This window comes from Lycium barbarum, chromosome 2, assembly GCF_019175385.1.
Source record: "Lycium barbarum isolate Lr01 chromosome 2, ASM1917538v2, whole genome shotgun sequence".
NCBI classification, from domain to species: domain Eukaryota; kingdom Viridiplantae; phylum Streptophyta; class Magnoliopsida; order Solanales; family Solanaceae; genus Lycium; species Lycium barbarum.
Window position 1 is genome coordinate 116,560,082 of NC_083338.1, and position 18,460 is coordinate 116,578,541.

The window sequence follows — 18,460 nt, forward strand, 5'->3', positions numbered from 1 at the left end:
TTATTGTCCGTTGCATTTTTGTCCTTTTGTTTTTTCGTATATACAGAGCCAGAAATTTTATACTAACAAATTTTTTAAAAATACTAGTAGTAAAATATCACAATGAGAATTTGAATTTGTGATCTAAAGCCACTTGTGAACACCTTTTACCGCTAAATTAGAAAAACTTTATGTTATGTCGAAGTGATTCAATAATTTATATATAACTAAAAAAGTTGGTTTAAAGTTTCATTGAGCGCCCATGAGTTCAATTTCTAATATAAATTCTGACTTTACCTTTGCGTATAAACGTGTGAGAACAATATATTGAAAAGCCACTTCGTATGTCAATTGTTACTTTCCTTTTCGGTAACAAGGACGACTAACATAGATTTAAAAGAGCTTGAATAATTTGGTTGTTGAAGCATCAAGGGATGTTCAATAGTGACGTTTCATTTGGAACAAGTTTCACATGGTTAGTAAAAATTGGCAAGGAATGGAAAGGGTCGCTTGTTATCATGTCCGTTCAATTTATGTGATATTATTTGTCTCAATATAAAATTTAAGAAAAAGAATTACTTTTAAAGTTTATAATGAAAAATAAAACATCAATATATGTTGGTAAATCATCTCGTTAAAAATAAAACAAAATAAATTAATAATTAAATTACTTTTAAACAGTCGTACTTTTAATTTTATAAAGTTAGAGTGTGAAAGAGACTTTTGTGCAAATTTGTAGAGGTAAATTATGTAATAAACAATTTTCTTGAGAACCATAGACAGATGACAGCTCTACAACTCATTTTTCATTTTCTCTTCTTTTTCTTTCAATTATTATATTATTATTATTATACTTGCCACTCCGTTACTGAACACTGTGCTTTGCAAAATCCAAGGCCTATATTAAGCCACATTTGCTAGGCTACAGGAAGTAAGGAGTCGTTTAGACATGATTTGAAATCAGTAATTTGAAATCATGATGATTTGAGGTTATGTCTTATTTGGACATGCAATTTGAATTTTGTTAGTTGTAATTTTTTCTCATAAAGATAAAAACGACATAAATTGCGAAAACCATCAAAATTTCATAACAAAATTAATACGCTACTAGAAAGTCTTTCTAAGAAATACAACATCAATTGATCATGAGTTTTAGTGTAACTACTTTTTGATATAATCCTCACACATGGTTGGTAACAGTAAATTTATTATAAATATACTATCAACTTGCAGATCTTTTAATATTTGATATAAATAGTTGGTAAACATGGTTGGTGAATATATCTACCAACTTATGGATATTCTTTACAAAATATAAACTTACGGGTCAAGTTTTACATTTAAAAAAATTTTAAATCATGATTTGCAATCCCAAATCATGCCTTTTGGGTGATTTGGGATTTGAAATCATGATATGAAGTTGAAATTTTGTACAAATTGCATAAACAAACGCTGATTTGAAATCACGATATGAAATCATGATTTCATATCGCATGTCCAAACGCCTATTTGAAAAAGTTGTTAACACTCTTAACTATTGGGAGTGACAAGAGAATCTTAGTAGATAAGTTGGTTGGCTACCTGATCTTTCATCTTGTTGGTGAAGGTTCAATTCCCATCTTGTAATCTCGTCCCCCATTTCTCGTTACCCTGCCTCCTATATAATAAATGTCACAAAGTGGGGTATGGAGAGGGTAGAGAGATTGTTTCCTGTAGACTCTCGGTACAAGGACAAGCAATTCAAAGCCATGCGCAAAAAACAAAAAATAAAAAAACGAAAGCAAATAAATCAGGACAAAACATGATAGAGCAATCTAGAAAAAAAAAACGGTCATAGATTACTACGATAATCGAAATACAAAAAACATCATCCAATAGCAAGAAGAAAAAAACTGGCAGCAAGAAGACAAAATAAGGGGTAGGGGGTGGATTATGGAAAAAGATATTGAAAGTGTTATAAACTGCTTGTACATATTGTCCGCTTTGGCGCACCTCACGGCTTTAAAACGCGTATACAAGTAAAGGCTTCAGGCCCAGCTTATAAGCACGCACACAATCCCGTGTGCGAGCGATGTGGGAACTTCAAGTTCACAACACACCCCCTCATCGCGAGCATCGTGCTGATAACGTGTTATAAAACTATATAATTGGAAATAAACAAGAGAAGCAAACTAATAACTTTGTAGAAAGAAGGGAGAGATTATATTTCACTTCTTGTTGATATCTCTTAACAAATTGAGAACTTAACCATCTATTTATAGAGATGGTAAATCTCTTGATGAAGTCATCAATGACAACACCAAGAGTTAAAATCAAACTTGTGTTGCTTCATTTTCTTCATTTCATACATGCCACCAAATGTACATGTACCTAACTTGAAGTTCCCACATCGCTCGCACACGGGATTGTGTGCGTGCTTATAAGCTGGGCCTGAAGCCTTTACTTGTATACGCGTTTTAAAGCCGTGAGGTGCGCCAAAGCGGACAATATGTACAAGCAGTTTATAACACGTTATCAGCACGATGCTCGCGATGAGGGGGTGTGTTGTGAACTTGAAGTTCCTACATCGCTCGCACACGGGATTGTGTGCGTGCTTATAAGCTGGGCCTGAAGCCTTTACTTGTATACGCGTTTTAAAGCCGTGAGGTGCGCCAAAGCGGACAATATGTACAAGCAGTTTATAACACGTTATCAGCACGATGCTCGCGATGAGGGGGTGTGTTGTGAACTTGAAGTTCCCACATCGCTCGCACACGAGATTGTGTGCGTGCTTATAAGCTGGGCCTGAAGCCTTTACTTGTATACGCGTTTTAAAGCCGTGAGGTGCGCCAAAGCGGACAATATGTACAAGCAGTTTATAACAGAAAGAGATTTGTTCTTTTAATTTTTCACGTTGCGCATGTAATTCAATTATTTTGCTATGTAGGAGGTAATTGGCAATACACGCATAAGATGTTTATATTATTGTGCCCGACGTATGTAATTGGCACAGTTTGGTTCAAGTTACAGGATCAATAAAGTACAACATTTTGTTCAGGTTTATAAATGAAAAATTCAAGCAAGCCCCTTAGTTCAAGTTTATAAATGAATAATTCGAAGCAAGTTCCTCTAGTTCAAGTTTCTAATGAATAAGTCAACCAAATTTAGAGACTGTTTGGATAGGCTTAAAAAAAAGCAGCTTATAAGTTGCCTTAGATAAGCTAAGTTAAACGGGCCCAATTATTTTTTTGGATTTATTTTAAGTACAAAATGACTTTAAGTTGGTCGGTCAAATACTCAGAAAAACTGAAAACAACTTATAAGCTATTTCAGCAACTTATATTTCTCACATTTTTTCCATTTTTGCAGCTTTAGTTCAATGTAATTAAACTGATGGTTCAAGAACATCATGAAGCAATGCCTAGAAAAAGTTCTTTATGTCATTTGATTAGTTTCATAGCTAATTACATGTCTCACTTTTTCAATTTCCAGTTTTATCTAATCATAGTTGGAACTCAAAGACTCAACATCATGAGAAGTTTCTTTTAGCTAATTTCCTGTAATAGGAGAGCAAAGGTTATTGCAGTAAACAAAATATGATTCGTTCATTCAGTCATTCTTCAGCAACAATGTTTCACTCAACAACAACCGTGTTGTTGTGGTACAAGTTTCTTTTATCTAATTTCAAGTCTGGTTGTTGCAAAGGAAAGGCAAATGTTAAAGAGGGTTCGGTACAAGTTTGGCTTTTGTATCACTTCATCTTTTCTTCCTTGAACAAAACATGACGATTGACACGATGATCAAACTTTCTAAATTCAAGCTTCGTCTGACTCGTCTGAAGTTTTTTGGTTTTCTTCTTTACATAGAAGAATCCAGTTCCAGCAGCTGAAACAAGCCTCACAAAAAGAGCTCCAGCCTTCTTCTTGTCACCCATCAGCCTATCTAGAGGAGAACCCAAAAAAATGAAATTTAGACCTCTAAAATATGTAGAGCTAAATAGTTCGCCAAGCTAACAATAATCAAAGACAAGTTTAAACTTAAAAAGAAAATTTCATCTTAAAGATAAACGATTCACAATGGTTAGGTAGTAGGCTGGCAATGGATTGAGGAGCTACCAGAGTGTTGATGGCCAGAGAAATTGTATTTTTAGTAAATTATTGTTATTCATCCCAACACCTGTGAACCCGATATCCGACCAACATGCTTGAAAACTCTCTCCATCCCGGAAAAACTCAAAAGAACAAAATGAAACCAGCATTCTAACTGTTCTATAGTCCAGAATGAGTTTGTCTCCTTTGCTTTGATTTGTTCAGCTAATCATTCTGACTTTTATGCCACCGTTCCTAAACATCTCGTCCAATACCATCTCGACAGCTAGAATTCCTTAATGCATATTCAGGCATATGAGCACTACGCAAACAAAATTAGATGTTCAAGTTGGAAGGGAAAATGTTCAAGCTAGAATCAAGTTTAATAAGAATTGAGGGTCATCTGGTTACAAGGATAACAGATTTAGTCCTGGGATAAAATGTGGATTTATTTCAACTCACGTTTGGTGGAAGTTAATTCTGGGATTAGCAATCCCAGGTTGTTTATACAACAATTGTGGTATTGTTTCTATACCACTCCATGTGGGATAACAATACTGGGATTACTAATCCCGGGATAAATTAACAAAATGATACATTTGCCCTTCTCCAAAACTTTTCCCCCAAAGTCTTTTAAGAAATCCAAGGCTAAAAATGAAATAAAAGTTAATCCAAGTTTATCTAATTTAACCCAAACACATAATTAAAATTATACCCGTATATCTCATTTTTAGTCCCCAACGAACCAAACATCTACCACTAAAACTATATACACTAAATAATCCCGGTATTGTAATCTCCGCATTATAATTCCGGTACGACTTGTTTGCAGACCAAAATACGCTGAATGTAATGCAAGGATTCTACTTTTAACTTGAATAGCTTGTGCTGACCTTGACCAAAGCTTACTTTTGAAGGTTGGTCAGGAGGCAAGGACATAGCTAACTTTGGTAAAGGGGTTTCAATTGAATCACCTTCGCTGCAAAATTATACGATGTAAAAAGGGCAACTGATTTTTTTTATGTAAATATATCAACTATTGAATCTCCTTAGCATAGGTTCATCTCTTAGGTGTGAAATTTTTATATTTCTTTTAATCTCCTTACTCAACTTCCTAGCTCTGCCATTGCGACAGGAGGAGAAAGACATGACAAAGTACTTGCTTACGCAGATGAAGGAAAATGGAAACTTATATCCTCGTACCATCAAATTGACTAACGAAAAGAAAAAGATTTTACATTTCTTCTGATAAAGAAAATCTTTATATTTCATCCAAGACAATTTTTCTAGTTCCCAAACATATCATCCCACACTCCGTAGTAGCTTGAATTTCTCACTGAATATATAGGCAACTAGGGGTTAGCTGTTCAAGTTAAAAAGCAAAGCACATGTAATGCAAAGATTCTAATTAAACTTGCATAACGTGTTCCGGCATATACCCAGGCTTACTTTTCAAGGGTGATCTAGTAGGAGAAAGACATGGCAGAATACTTGCTTATGAAGATGAAGGAAAATGGAAACTTATGTCCTTGTACCATAATGGAGTATTGACTAACCAAAACAGAATATTAACATTTCTCCTATAGTTCAGAGTCAAGACACAACTTTTATCGTATTCAACAACGCATATGTCTCTCCTTTTTATTTCATTTTTTGTTTGAAAGACAACAATGCCTCTCAACTTAGTGTGCGTAAACAACACCATCAACATGAAATTCAGTAATACCTAAGCCCTCAACCTACCCACCTCCCTCATTGCCCCACCAACTTATATATATCATCAAGAATAAGCTAAAAGGAGCAGTGAAATTGTATGATTTTTTTTTCCTTGATGACATGGGAACCCGCAGCCGCTACCCTTCGGGTGCGCCTAGGGTAAACCCAGCTCCTGTGAAATTGTATGATTTTTTCTTGTTCCAACTTACAACTCCATTCATTTTTCCATCTACAGACAATTTTTCCTGTTTGAAATTGGTAACATACCCTTTTTTTGATGACAAGGGAACCCGCAAGCGCTACCCTTTGGGTACGCACAGGACGAACCCCGCTCCTGTGTAATAGCCCGCAAACCACACAGAAGAGATACCGCACTAGGCAAGCCCCGTGCGACGAGCTCGACCCAGAAGGCAAAAACCCTGCTGTTGTGGGCAGGGGGTTTCGAACATGAGACCTCCGTAATGGAAGCCTCATGCTTAACAGACAATTGGTAACATTCCATCTACAAACAATTTATGCCTCAACAAAAACCCCCTGTGAGAAGGTTTCTTCTTTTTCTTCTATATAACTAACGTTAACTTCTCTCACGTTTTGGAATGTGTGATATAAAAGCACAATTAAAAGGAAAGGGTGAAAGGAAGAGAAATGCGTTTCTCACAGGTTTTACCAACAATTAAAAAAAAAAAGAAGAATTGTTTGATTCGTACAACGAATTTACTATTGAAAACATGAAATTTTATTACACTAAATACATGTAAAAGTTTTTTTTGACAGATAAGTTTAGAATCTATGAACATTAAAATCTCTCATTAGTCAGACAAATCCACTATGTGGATATTGGCTAGTGTTCTTGGTTTAATATTTCAACAACATTTTTTCACAACAAATGAATTCAGCAACAGAAAAATGCAAGAACAAACCCATAAATCACATTCTTTCTAAAAGCAGAATAAAAAGAGAGAGAGAGAGAGAGAGAGAGAGAGACAAAAATAGAGAAAAAGTGATACCAGAGTGGTGGGAGAGGGCTAGAAGGTGCCAAAAGTGAAGAAAGAAAGCTTTCAGTGAAGCTGATGAAAAAGGGGAACCCTTCTTCTTGCCTGTGGGCTTCTTCTGAAGAAATTAAAGTGGGCTGCTAAGACCAATATGGGCCCATAAAGGTACCCATGTAAAAGGCCCAATTATATATAATGGGTTTCCAATTGGGCAATTTGCTGGATTGTTCTTCGCTGGGGGTGGTCTTCAATTTTTAGCCCTCACATCAGTGGTCTTTAACTTTGTCCTTCGCTACGAGCCTCTTGGTTCTAGGTTCGAAGCCTCGCTTAGCCAAAATTAAAAAAAAAAAAATCGCAAGGCATAAGTTGGGATTCACAGGGCATAAGTTGGACTCCAACTTATGCCTTATTTCAAACTCTGCCTTAAAGCCCAAAAAAAAAAAATTGCTGGAATTTGCAAACCTCTGCCTTAAAGCCTAACTTTGGGCAAGAGTTAGGCCTTAAGGCATAGGTTTCCCTTAAGGCCTAATTTTGGATAAAAGTTTGCCTTAAGGCATAAATTGGGCGTAAGTTGAGTCCAACTTATTCCTTGTGAATCCCAACTTCTGCCCTGCGAGTCTCAACTTATGGCTTGCAATTTTTATATTTTTACTGAGTCTGGGTTCGAACCCAGGACCTCTGGGTGTTAAGCGAAGGACAAATATTAAAGACCACCAATTTAAGGGGTAAAAATTAAAGACCACCCTGGGAAAAGGACAATCCGCGCAAAAAAATAAAATTTCAAATGGACTGGTTCTTTAATTTTTTTCCCTTCAAAATCGAACATATGCTTAGTGAGTCTATAATAGTTTTAAGGGTGCAAGCATAACTGCATCTATAAACTTTTTGCTTCCACCTCATCATTGTAGTATCAATTCTTGGACTGGACTCAAGCACGCATGGATGAAAGGAATTATAACATTAACAACAACAAAATATTCGATAGGGGCAGAGGCAAATTGACACTTAAATTATGGGGCACGTGAACCTATGATCGCTCCATAAATAATATTTTATGGACATGTTTTTCTAGATTTGATATAATATTAACTGTTGACCCACATGCTCCAAAAAAACTAAATGGTGCATTTGATAATGTTGAGTTATTTACCTAGAGGATTCAGGTTGCTGATTGGGTCATCATATAAATTTATTATGAATAAAAACAACAAAAAACGAATAAATAAAATAATGATTTTTGTTGTTTTGGTGGTGATTGGTAGTCTTGAGCCGGGCGTCTTTCGGAAACAGTCTCCCTGTATTATAGTGGTAAAGTCTGTGTACACTTTACCCTCCCCTGGCCCCACATTGTGGGATTTCACTGGGTACGTTGTTGTTGATGATGGTGGTGATTGGTGAACAAATAAAATAATTTTTATATTTTATCATAAAATTTGGTATGTTGGGTTATAATTTCGTCCAATAGGAATGACACGTAATAAATAATAATTTAAAAAGAATTATACCTAAGTATAAAAGAGACTGAGCCTCAATTGTCACTTTAAAAAGTAATAGAGAAAAAAAAATTAAAAGAAATTACAAAAAATTTAAAAATAAATTAGAGGTCTGCTGGTTTTAAGGACAAAGTAGAGTCAAAAAGGTGACTGGAGGAGTATTTTTAGCAAAATAGGTAGATGAAGGATATATTAAACCTTTTGAGATAATTCAGGGCATTTTTGGCCCTTTTCCGTTATGTAAGACAACAACGCCATCATTAGTGTAGAAACTAGCCATATATGCCCATGCATGTTTATTCATTTTAATTAATTGGTCATTAAGATTTGTATTTTGTAAATAACTTTTAAAAATTTGTCATAGTCATGACAATGAAAGTTGTTCATCAATGTGAAAAAGAAAATTAGTAAGAAGGTAAGGGAAAATTAATATTTTGATGCTAAATTTTTTCTTTTAAATTGTTTAATATCTTATATGTATACTGACAAGTTGATATCCATCTCAATCAATTAACTGTTCAGATCCAAACATTGTTGTATATATTGAATTTTTTAAAAGCCAAACTCATAAAATATTTTTATTAAATTAATTAAAAAAATATGTTAATAAGGGGTAAATTAGTTATATTATAATTTTTTATATTAACAATTATAGATAAAAAGAATTGTTACAAAGAAAGCAAAATTAGAAAGATATATGTTATATGGTAAATCACCAAATTTTAATTCTGAAATGAAAATATAAAGTAATACACTTTATAAATGTAAATGAACAATAATCTGCAAAGGAGAGTAAGATAAGTAAAGTATTGACAAAGAAGGAAAACGGGGATAAAAGTAATTGTCTAAGTTAACATATTAAGAGAAAGGAATTTTTGTCTTATTTTACTCTTTACATTAAGTACTTATTTTCAAATCATTTTCTAAGGCTATTGAGACTATACACCAATAAATATGGATATTATGATAAAATATATACTTCATTTATTAATTCTTAAAGAACGTGATAAGAGGGAGTGACTTTTATCCCCATTTTTCTTCTTTCTCAATACTTTAAACGTTAAAAGAGAACAAACAATAGCAATGCAAATTTGTACCAAAAGTTATGAATATATGCATGAGAAGATAATAAATATTCAGCAAAAACGTGAAAAGTCAAAAGTGAACAAGTAAAAGTGCATGGAGGAAATAAATATGTGTCAGAGAATTAAAACTAAAGTGCATACATGTATACATGAGAAGAGAATAAATATTCAGTATTATCAAAAGTGAACAAATTAAAGTACATGGAGGAAATAAATTTGTGTAGGAGAATTAAAATTGAACTGCATATGTCTATACATGAGAAGAGCATAAATATTCAGCAAGAACACGAAAAGTCAAAAGTGAACAAGTAAAAGTGCACGGAAAAAATAAATGTGTCGGAGAATTAAAATTGAAGTGCATACCTCTATACGTAAAAAGAGAATAAATATTAAGTAATATGACATATGTCTATGTGGGATATAAAAATAATTGGATAAATTGTACAAGTTATATAGCTTATGGTACAAGCGTTCATTGCATGTACAATTTGTGAAGCTCATGGTACAAGCTGGAGGAGCGGCGTTCGTCAATAGAAAAGAGAATAAATATTCAGTACTATGACATCTATCCACGTGGGATTTATTAATTCTTAAAGAATGTGAAAAGTCAAAAGTGAACAAATTAAAGTGCACGGAGGAAATAAATTTGTGTAGGAGAATTAAAATTGAACTGCATATGTCTATACATGAAAAGAGAATAAATACCTAGCTAGAACACGAAAAGTCAAAAGTGAACAAGTAAAAGTGCACGGAGAAAATAAATGTGTTGGAGTTTTAAATGTGAAGTGCATACGTCTATACATGAGAAGGAAATAAATATTCAGTACTATGACATATGTCTACGTGGGATATAAAAATAGTTGGATAAAGTGTATAAGTTATATAGCTTATGGTACAAGCATTCATTACGTGTACAATTTGTGAAGCTCATGGTACAAGCTAGAGGAGCGGTGTTCGTCCCTCCTCCACGCTTATATATAATAGAAAAATATATATTTTTAGTAATGTGGCCAGGTAATATGGGACGAAGGGAGTACTTCATTTTTATTAATTCTTAAATAATGTGAAAAGTCAAGTATAGTAATGTGACCAAGTAATGTGGGGACGAAGGGAGTACTTCATTTATTAATTCTTAAAGAACGTGAAAAGTCAAGTAATGTGGCCAACTAATATGAGATGAAGGGGGTACTTCATTTATTAATTTTTAAATAACATGAAAAGTTAAAAGTGCACAAGTAAAAGTACACGGGGGAAATAAACATGTGTCGGAAAATTAAAATTGGAGTGCATACATGTATACATGAGAAGAGAATAAATATTCATCAAGAACGCGAAAAGTCAAAAGTGAACAAGTAAAAGTGCACGGAGAAAATAAATTTGTGTACGAGAATTAAAATTGAACTGCATATGTCTAAGTAAAAGTGCACGAAGAAAATAAATGTGTTGGAGAATTAAAATTTAAGTGAATATGTCTATATATGATAAATCTATACATGAGAAGGGAATAAATATTAAGTACTATGACATATGTCTACGCGGGATATAAAAATAATTAGATAAAGTGTACAAGTTATATGGCTTAGAATACAAGCATTCATTTCGTGTACAAATTGTGAAGCTCATGGTACAGCTATTGAAAGCTGTGTTCGTACCCCCATGGCACTTATATATATTGTAAAGTAGAAACGCGGGCCCAACATTCCGGCTTAAATGTACTTTTATGTGACAATATTGAACATCAGATACGAAAAATTTGAATGAGCATGAATGATGATGCACGAATACATATGTACCTTGACTGTGAGAGTTCAGCAAAATCAAGTTATACATACACACCTTGTGAAGCATTTCTATATTGACATAATAGTAGAAATCTGCTGATGAAATCAAAAGAGTATTACTATCCTGCAATAGTCCTGCATAGATTTGAGTTTGAGGCACATAAAGTCGTACACACATATACACCTGATGGATATCAAAATGAAATAATCTTACAGTAAATATAGATTTACATCGTGAGACACTTTCAATCTCAAAAGTGACAACTTATTTATCCCGATTCAAGTCTCAAAGAATTCAATAATTTTAGGAAATGTGTTCAGTGCTCCAAAATATCATATTCCCTCTGTCCCAATTTATGCGATGTTAGTGAAAGTATATCTATTAACTGCCTAATACTTCTTTCTAAAATGCTCACTGCAGTTGTATGAACCAAGAGGCCATTGTGTGCAGCAATGTAAGGCTCGAACCTACCATTGTTTTCTTCTCAATAAAAGGCATGAAGAAGGATATATCATCGCCCCTGTGATGACTGGCTGCCGAGATCATAATCTTGTACCATAAATATGTATAAGGTTTGTTGAGTGTGATCCAATGCTTCACCATGTCATGCCTTTGCATATGTTGCGAAGTCCTGCTTACAATAAGGTAGATGAGTTCATATTAAAGTTTCAACAATTTCAAGCAACCTTCATCAACTCCTAAGCAAGATTTCCCTCGCCTCTCCATTTATGTAAAACATAAACGGATCCTGATCACCTCATTGTTAGCAGATGAACATCAGATTGAGAAATCAAATTACTAAGTTATAGAATGAGAATATACTCGTCTTCAGTTGTCTTTCCTAGAAACCATCTTCAAAATTCGAGGTTGTCATGTAAAATGGTTGATATGTAGCATATGCCATAATACAACATATAGAGTAACAATTACTCAATAGAAGTTGCATCAGGTATCGTACTTACAAATGTGTATTTAGGGGTTGAATGTAACTCCTTAATTAAGTAGAGACCCTTCAAAATTGACATACATGTTGAAGATACAACAACACAAATATACATATTTACAGATAAAGTTATGCCAACGTATGTCTAGATATATTAGCTACCTCTTTTTTGCTTCTTGTCATTTGCAAGGCTGTCTCCTTGCCTGCATTGTTGAACAATTCAATTAATTTGTAAAATATGAAGGGGAAAAAAAAGGGATAGGGGAGGATAAAAGAGAAGATGTGTATCCATGAAACATAAAAAATTTTGCAGAAACTAAATAAAGAGTGGGTCTGATACGAATTAGGGATTTGAAGCTTATTAGAGTAGTACGTTGAGCTAAGAGAGTGGGACTTGACCGTTGAGGTAGTTAAAAGAATCAGATGGGTCGCAGAATAAAAGCTAGACAGTTCAGTCCCTTAGTAATTAAATGACAAGCTTCGATAATTACAGATTGCACCCTTAGTTTACTATTTTAGGACACTTTTGGTTCTTGATAGTTTGTTAGAATATGTCAGACGTGTAGTGGGATCCATGCCAGATATTGTACTGGCATTGCCCTTATATTGTACTGATTTGCTCAGAAGAAGATAAGAAATATTCCCTATCTTAATTTACCCTAGCTAGCTTCTTCTTATTATTTCATTTTTAACCTTATTTCTTCTTTTTCTTTTTCTTAGCTGTTTTTGTGCACTGCTATCAGTGGTATCAGAGCAGATCTCTGGCTCTGTGGTGAATCAATGGTAAACGAAATCCAAGAGATGATGAAAGTTCTTCAGGATCTGTCTCAAGACATGAACAGCTTTGCTAACAGACAAGAACAACTGGAGGCAAACCAGGAAAAAGCAGCAAGGAATCATGAAAGAGCTCTTAAGGAAATTGGAGATGCTGTACAGGGTGAAAGGAGACCAGATAGGGGTAAAAGTACTATTCCTTTGGGAGAAGAGTTATATTCACCTTCAGATACACCTTTGCAACTGGGAAATTCTTCAGATTCTCATTTGGTAGGACAACTTGTTCTTAACAATTATCAAATTTCACAAGGGTTAACATCCCATAGTCAGCAGATTCCTGTTTCATCCACTCCTTTGTCAATCCCTACTCCTCCAGCACCCATATCATCTAGTTTCACTAGTCAAGGAATCTACCCACAAATCTCATCTAACTTGCAAAACCATGCCTACCCTTTCCAAGTCAACAAGCAGCCATTCCCATATTTTCCTCTCAACTCTCACCTGTTCTAGGAATGCAATCTCACTTTCAGATCCCATATTCTCAGTCTGGAAATCCTTCATACACCCAACACCAAACTTATCCATCATATTACCATCAGAATACACAAATTCCTCAACCAATATACCACCATACCCCTTTTGTAGCTAACACTCACCCCTTACCTCAGCAATACTTACCAAATCAAACCACTCAGTTCACACCCCAACCCAAGCAATTTCCACTCCCACTTACCAATACCCAATTTTACCAAATATACTAAAATAGAGTTTCCTAAGTTTAATGGAGATGACTTAAGAACTTGGCTATATAAGGTGGAACAATTTTTTTCTGTAGAAGAAATCCCCATTCACCAGAGGATGAAACTTGTGGCAATTCATTTTGATGGTGATGCTTTACAGTGGCATCAAGGGTATATGAGGAATAGAGGCCAAGCACCATTACCTAATTGGGAGGAATATATCAATGCTTTAGCTGATAGGTTTGAAATTGAATACTCAGATCCCATGACTAAGATTATGAACATTAAACACACTGGATCTGTCAAGGATTATCAGAAATCTTTTGATAGTGTCATGACTAGGATTAACCTGTCAACAGAGCATGCTATCAGTATATTCTTGAACAATTTGAAGCCTGAGTTGAGTAATGCTGTTAAAATTGGGAATCCTACTTCTTTACCTCAGGCCTACTATTTGGCTAGACTTCAGGAGTCTAACTTTGCGGCCCAAAGCAAGGCCATAAAACTGACCACCTCTACTCACAATTTCACAGGCCAAAGGAATTTCCAGAATCACAACACCAGTAACAAAAGGAATGCAGTAAGTTCTAGAAGACCTCCTCCTACTAATTTCAATAATCCCAAAAAAAAATGGTTAACACCAACAGAAATGGATGAAAAGAGGGCTCAGGGTCTATGTTTTCTCTGTGATGAGAAGTTCACCCCTGGTCACAAGTGCAAGGCCAAAAGACAATTGTATTCTATGGAAATAGAGACAGAGAAGCTGAGTTGTTTGGAGGATGAAGGAGCAGATGAAGAGATAATGGAAGAACCAAGGGTGGAAGGGGAGGATCCTGTAGTGAATTGTGAGATATCCATTCAAGCTCTTAATGGAACTAAAGGGTACAGGACATTGAGAATCAGAGGTTTTACTGAGCAGAAAGAAATCACCATTCTCATTGATTGTGGCTCTACTCATAAATTCATCAATGAGAAGGCTGCTCAAAAAATGGGTTTTATATTGCATGCTATTGATCCACAAGATGTATTTGTTGCAGATGGTAGAGTCATTCAATCTATGCAGGGTAGTAAAGGGTTCAAATGGTTGATGCAAGGTACTATGTTTCAAGATGATTTCCTAGTTTTACCAATAGGAAGTTGTGATGTGGTACTAGGAATACAATGGCTATGCAGGTTAGGAGATATACAGATGAATTTTGGGAAGTTATTCATGCAATTTATGTATGAAGGGAAAAAGGTGACCTTACAAGGCATATACCCTTCTTTCAAAACTGTAGATGCAAAGGCTCTTAACAAAATCTCAGTTGAATCAGCCCAGATATTCATGATCAAAGTGTGTCCAAAGAAGGGTGATGAAGAAGAGAATGACATAAGTGGGGAAGATAAACCAGTGGAGATAATGACTCTTTTAGAGGATTATAAGAGTTTGTTCAAAGAACCAACCAGTTTACCTCCTTCTAGGGGGGTATTTGACCATGGTGTTCCATTAATAGAAGGAAGTCAACCTGTGAACTCAAGACCCTATAGGTACTCACCTGTGCAAAAAGATGTAATTGAAAAAATAGTTCAAGAGATGTTGGACCAAGGAATTATTCAATACAGTTCCAGTTCCTATGCTTCACCTGTGGTTCTAGTGAGAAAGAAGGATGGCACTTGGAGGCTTTGTGTGGACTATAGGGCCCTTAACAAAGTAACCATCAAAGACAAGTTTCCCATACCTATTATTGAAGAGTTGTTAGAGGAACTGGGGGGTTATCAAGTGTACTCTAAAATTGATCTAAGGGCAGGATATCATCAGATCAGAATGACACCATCTGATGTTCACAAAACTGCTTTCAAAACTCATTCAGGTCACTATGAGTACCTAGTCATGTCATTTGGGCTGACTAATGCACCATCTAGTTTTCAGGGATTAATGAATCACATCTTCCAGAAGCATTTGAGAAAGTTCATTATGGTATTTTTTGATGACACTCTAGTGTTCAGCAAGAACTTAGAGGAACATGTACAACACCTTAAGATTACATTTGACTTGTTGGTGCAACATCAACTATTGGCTAAGATGAGTAAATGTGTATTTGCAGCAAAAAGAGTGGAATATCTTGGTCATTACATTTCTGCTGCTGGAGTAGCAACTGATCCTAAAAAAGTGGAAGCAGTGCAATGTTGGCCTGAACCTACAAACCTTAAACAATTGAGAGGATTTTTAGGATTGGCAGGGTATTATAGAAGATTTATAAGGGGGTATGGAATTATTAGCAAACCACTGACAGATTTGCTCAAGAAAGATAATTTCCACTGGACTGACAAAACCACTACAGCATTTGAAGAATTAAAAAGAGTATTGACTGCAGCACCAGTTTTGCTATTACCTGATTTCACAATTCCATTTGTGGTGGAGACTGATGCTTGCAATGTAGGCATTGGGGCAGTGCTAATGCAAAAGAAGCAACCAATTGCTTATCTAAGTAAGGGACTCTCACATAAGCACCAAACACTTTCAGTCTATGATAAAGAGCTATTGGCTTTAGTGATGGCTGTAAACAAATGGAATCAGTACTTGAATATCAGGCCTTTTATTGTCAAGACTGACCAAAAGGCACTTAAGTTCTTATTGGAACAGAAATTACACACAGGATCTCAACTTAAATGGATCACCAAGTTGATGCAATGTGACTTTGTTATTGAGTACAAAAAGGGCAAGCAAAATAAGGTGGCTGATGCCCTCTCTAGACTACCTTTAGTGGAGTTGGCTGCTCTTACATTATCCACAGTTAAGACAGATTTGCTGCAGATGATCATGGACAGCTGGTACTTGGATGTTGAATTAGCTGAAATCATTCAGAATTTGAAGAACAAGAGTGTTGAAATTCCTGGTTACTCATTCATTCATGAGCAACTAAGGAAGAATGGAAAATTGGTAGTAGGACCAAATGATAAGCTGAGACAAGAGATGATACAGTTGTGGCATGACTCACCCATGGGGGGTCATTCTGGTGTAGAACCCACCTACAAAAGACTAGCTGCATTATCTTTTTGGAGGAACATGAGGGAAGATATACAGAATTACATTAAGACTTGTGACATATGCCAGAGACACAAGTATGACACCACTGCCTATCCAGGGTTGATACAACCACTCAAGATCCCCACAACTGCTTGGAGTAGCATCAGCATGAATTTTATAGAGGGGTTGCCTAAGTCTAAGGGTAAGACTGTTATTTGGGTGGTAGTAGATAGGTTAACCAAGTATGCTCACTTCATTGGTTTGTCTCACCCTTATTCAGCTAATGACATTGCAAAGTTGTTTATGGAGCATGTGTATAAGTTACATGGTGTACCTGAGGACATAGTTAGTGATAGAGATCCAGTGTTTACAAGTAGAGTATGGCAGGAACTCTTTTCAATGATGGGTGTCACATTAAGCACATCCACTGCATATCACCCTCAAAGTGATGGGCAAACTGAGGTGGTAAACAGGTGCTTAGAAACACACCTTAGGTGCTTTTGCTCTGAGTCACAGACAGATTGGTTTTCCTACCTAGCTGCTGCAGAATGGTGGCACAATACTACATTTCACACCTCAATCCAGACTACACCCTATGAAGCACTCTATGGTCAACCCCCTCCCTTGCATCTACCCTATGTTGCAGGTGAATCTAGCATGGAAGAGGTAGATAGGAGCCTAGTCACTAGAGAATTCAAGTTTCAGTTATTACAATATCATCTACAAAGAGCCCAGCAAAGAATGGTGACACAAACAAATAAGCACAGATCAGATAAACAATACAAGGAAGGGGATTGGGTTTATCTTAAGATCCAACCATATAGACAAATTAATATGTCAGGAACACATTTCTCTAAACTTTCCGCTAAATACTATGGCCCTTATCTGATTTTACAGAAGATTGGAACTGTAGCCTATAAATTAGCCTTAGCTCCACAATTGCTTTTACACCCCACCTTCCATGTGTCCCAATTGAAACCATGTCACAAAATACCTGAAAACATCAATCACCCCCCAATACTTGACCTTTCTAGTCCATACTGTCCACAACCACAGAAGATCCTTGATAGGCGAATGATACAAAAGGGGAACAAGGCAATAGCTTAAGTTTTAATCCAATGGGATCAGTTGGGAGAAGATAGAGCCACTTGGGAGGATTACAGGGCATTGAAGACTCGATTTCCTTCATTTCTTCCTTGAGGTCAAGGAACATTTCTAACAGGGAAGGTCTGATACGAATTAGGGATTTGAAGCTTATTAGAGTGGTACGTTGAGCTAAGAGAGTGGGACTTGACCGTTGAGGTAGTTAAAAGAATCAGATGGGTCTCAGAATAAAAGCTAGACAGTTCAGTCCCTTAGTAATTAAATGACTAGTTTCGATAATTACATATTGCACCCTTAGTTTACTATTTCAGGACACTTTTGGTCCTTGATAGTTTGTTAGAATATGTCAGACGTGTAGTGGGATTATTGTACTGGCATTGCCCTTATATTGTACTGATTTGCTCAGAAGAAGATAAGAAATATTCCCTATCTTAATTTACCCTAGCTAGCTTCTTCTTCTTATTTCATTTTTAACCTTATTTCTTCTTCTTCTTTTTCTTAGCTGTTTTTGTGCACTGCTATCAGGGTCCATCTCTTAGACAAAATTGATGCCATACAGTAACAAATGCTCACATGCATGTACAAAAGCAATTTACCGAAAAGGCAGATACGTCAAAAAAAATAAAATTTAACAGCAGTTAGTCCATCACCACAATGAAAGTGAACCAAAAAACAATGTAGCAGCAGTTGGTCCATAAAACAGTTGAGAGAGAGAGTCACATATATTAACATTAGCTTCCATGTACTAACTTAGAAGGCAAATACTTTTCTTTTAAAT

General features: G+C 35.6%; 2 protein-coding genes across 6 annotated transcripts in view; both read right to left on the reverse strand.

The window, feature by feature from the left end:
- Window positions 1-3,535: 3,535 nt before the first annotated feature.
- LOC132626872 (uncharacterized) lies at window positions 3,536-6,903 on the reverse strand. Of its 4 annotated transcripts, none has more exons than XM_060341893.1 (2): window positions 6,770-6,903; window positions 3,536-3,900 (listed from the first exon to the last, which is right to left on the reverse strand). In XM_060341893.1, exon 2 carries the CDS (start codon window positions 3,890-3,892, stop codon window positions 3,710-3,712), a length of 183 nt encoding a protein of 60 aa, XP_060197876.1. In that variant the 5' UTR covers window positions 3,893-3,900; window positions 6,770-6,903; the 3' UTR covers window positions 3,536-3,709. The 4 variants fall into 4 exon arrangements, with proteins under 4 accessions (XP_060197876.1, XP_060197877.1, XP_060197875.1 ...); XM_060341894.1 differs by having other exon boundaries at window positions 3,536-3,896; window positions 6,770-6,862; XM_060341892.1 differs by lacking the exon at window positions 6,770-6,903 and adding an exon at window positions 4,940-5,762.
- Window positions 6,904-11,210: 4,307 nt separating this feature from the next.
- Window positions 11,211-18,460, reverse strand: part of LOC132626874 (nucleolar GTP-binding protein 1-like) — a 34,791-nt gene continuing 27,541 nt past the window's right edge. For both annotated transcript variants that reach the window (XM_060341896.1, XM_060341895.1), the window contains 2 exons: window positions 12,220-12,260; window positions 11,211-11,745 (listed from right to left, as the gene is read on the reverse strand). The gene's annotated coding sequence lies outside the window, so the exon portion shown is untranslated. The remainder of the gene's footprint in view (window positions 11,746-12,219; window positions 12,261-18,460) is intronic.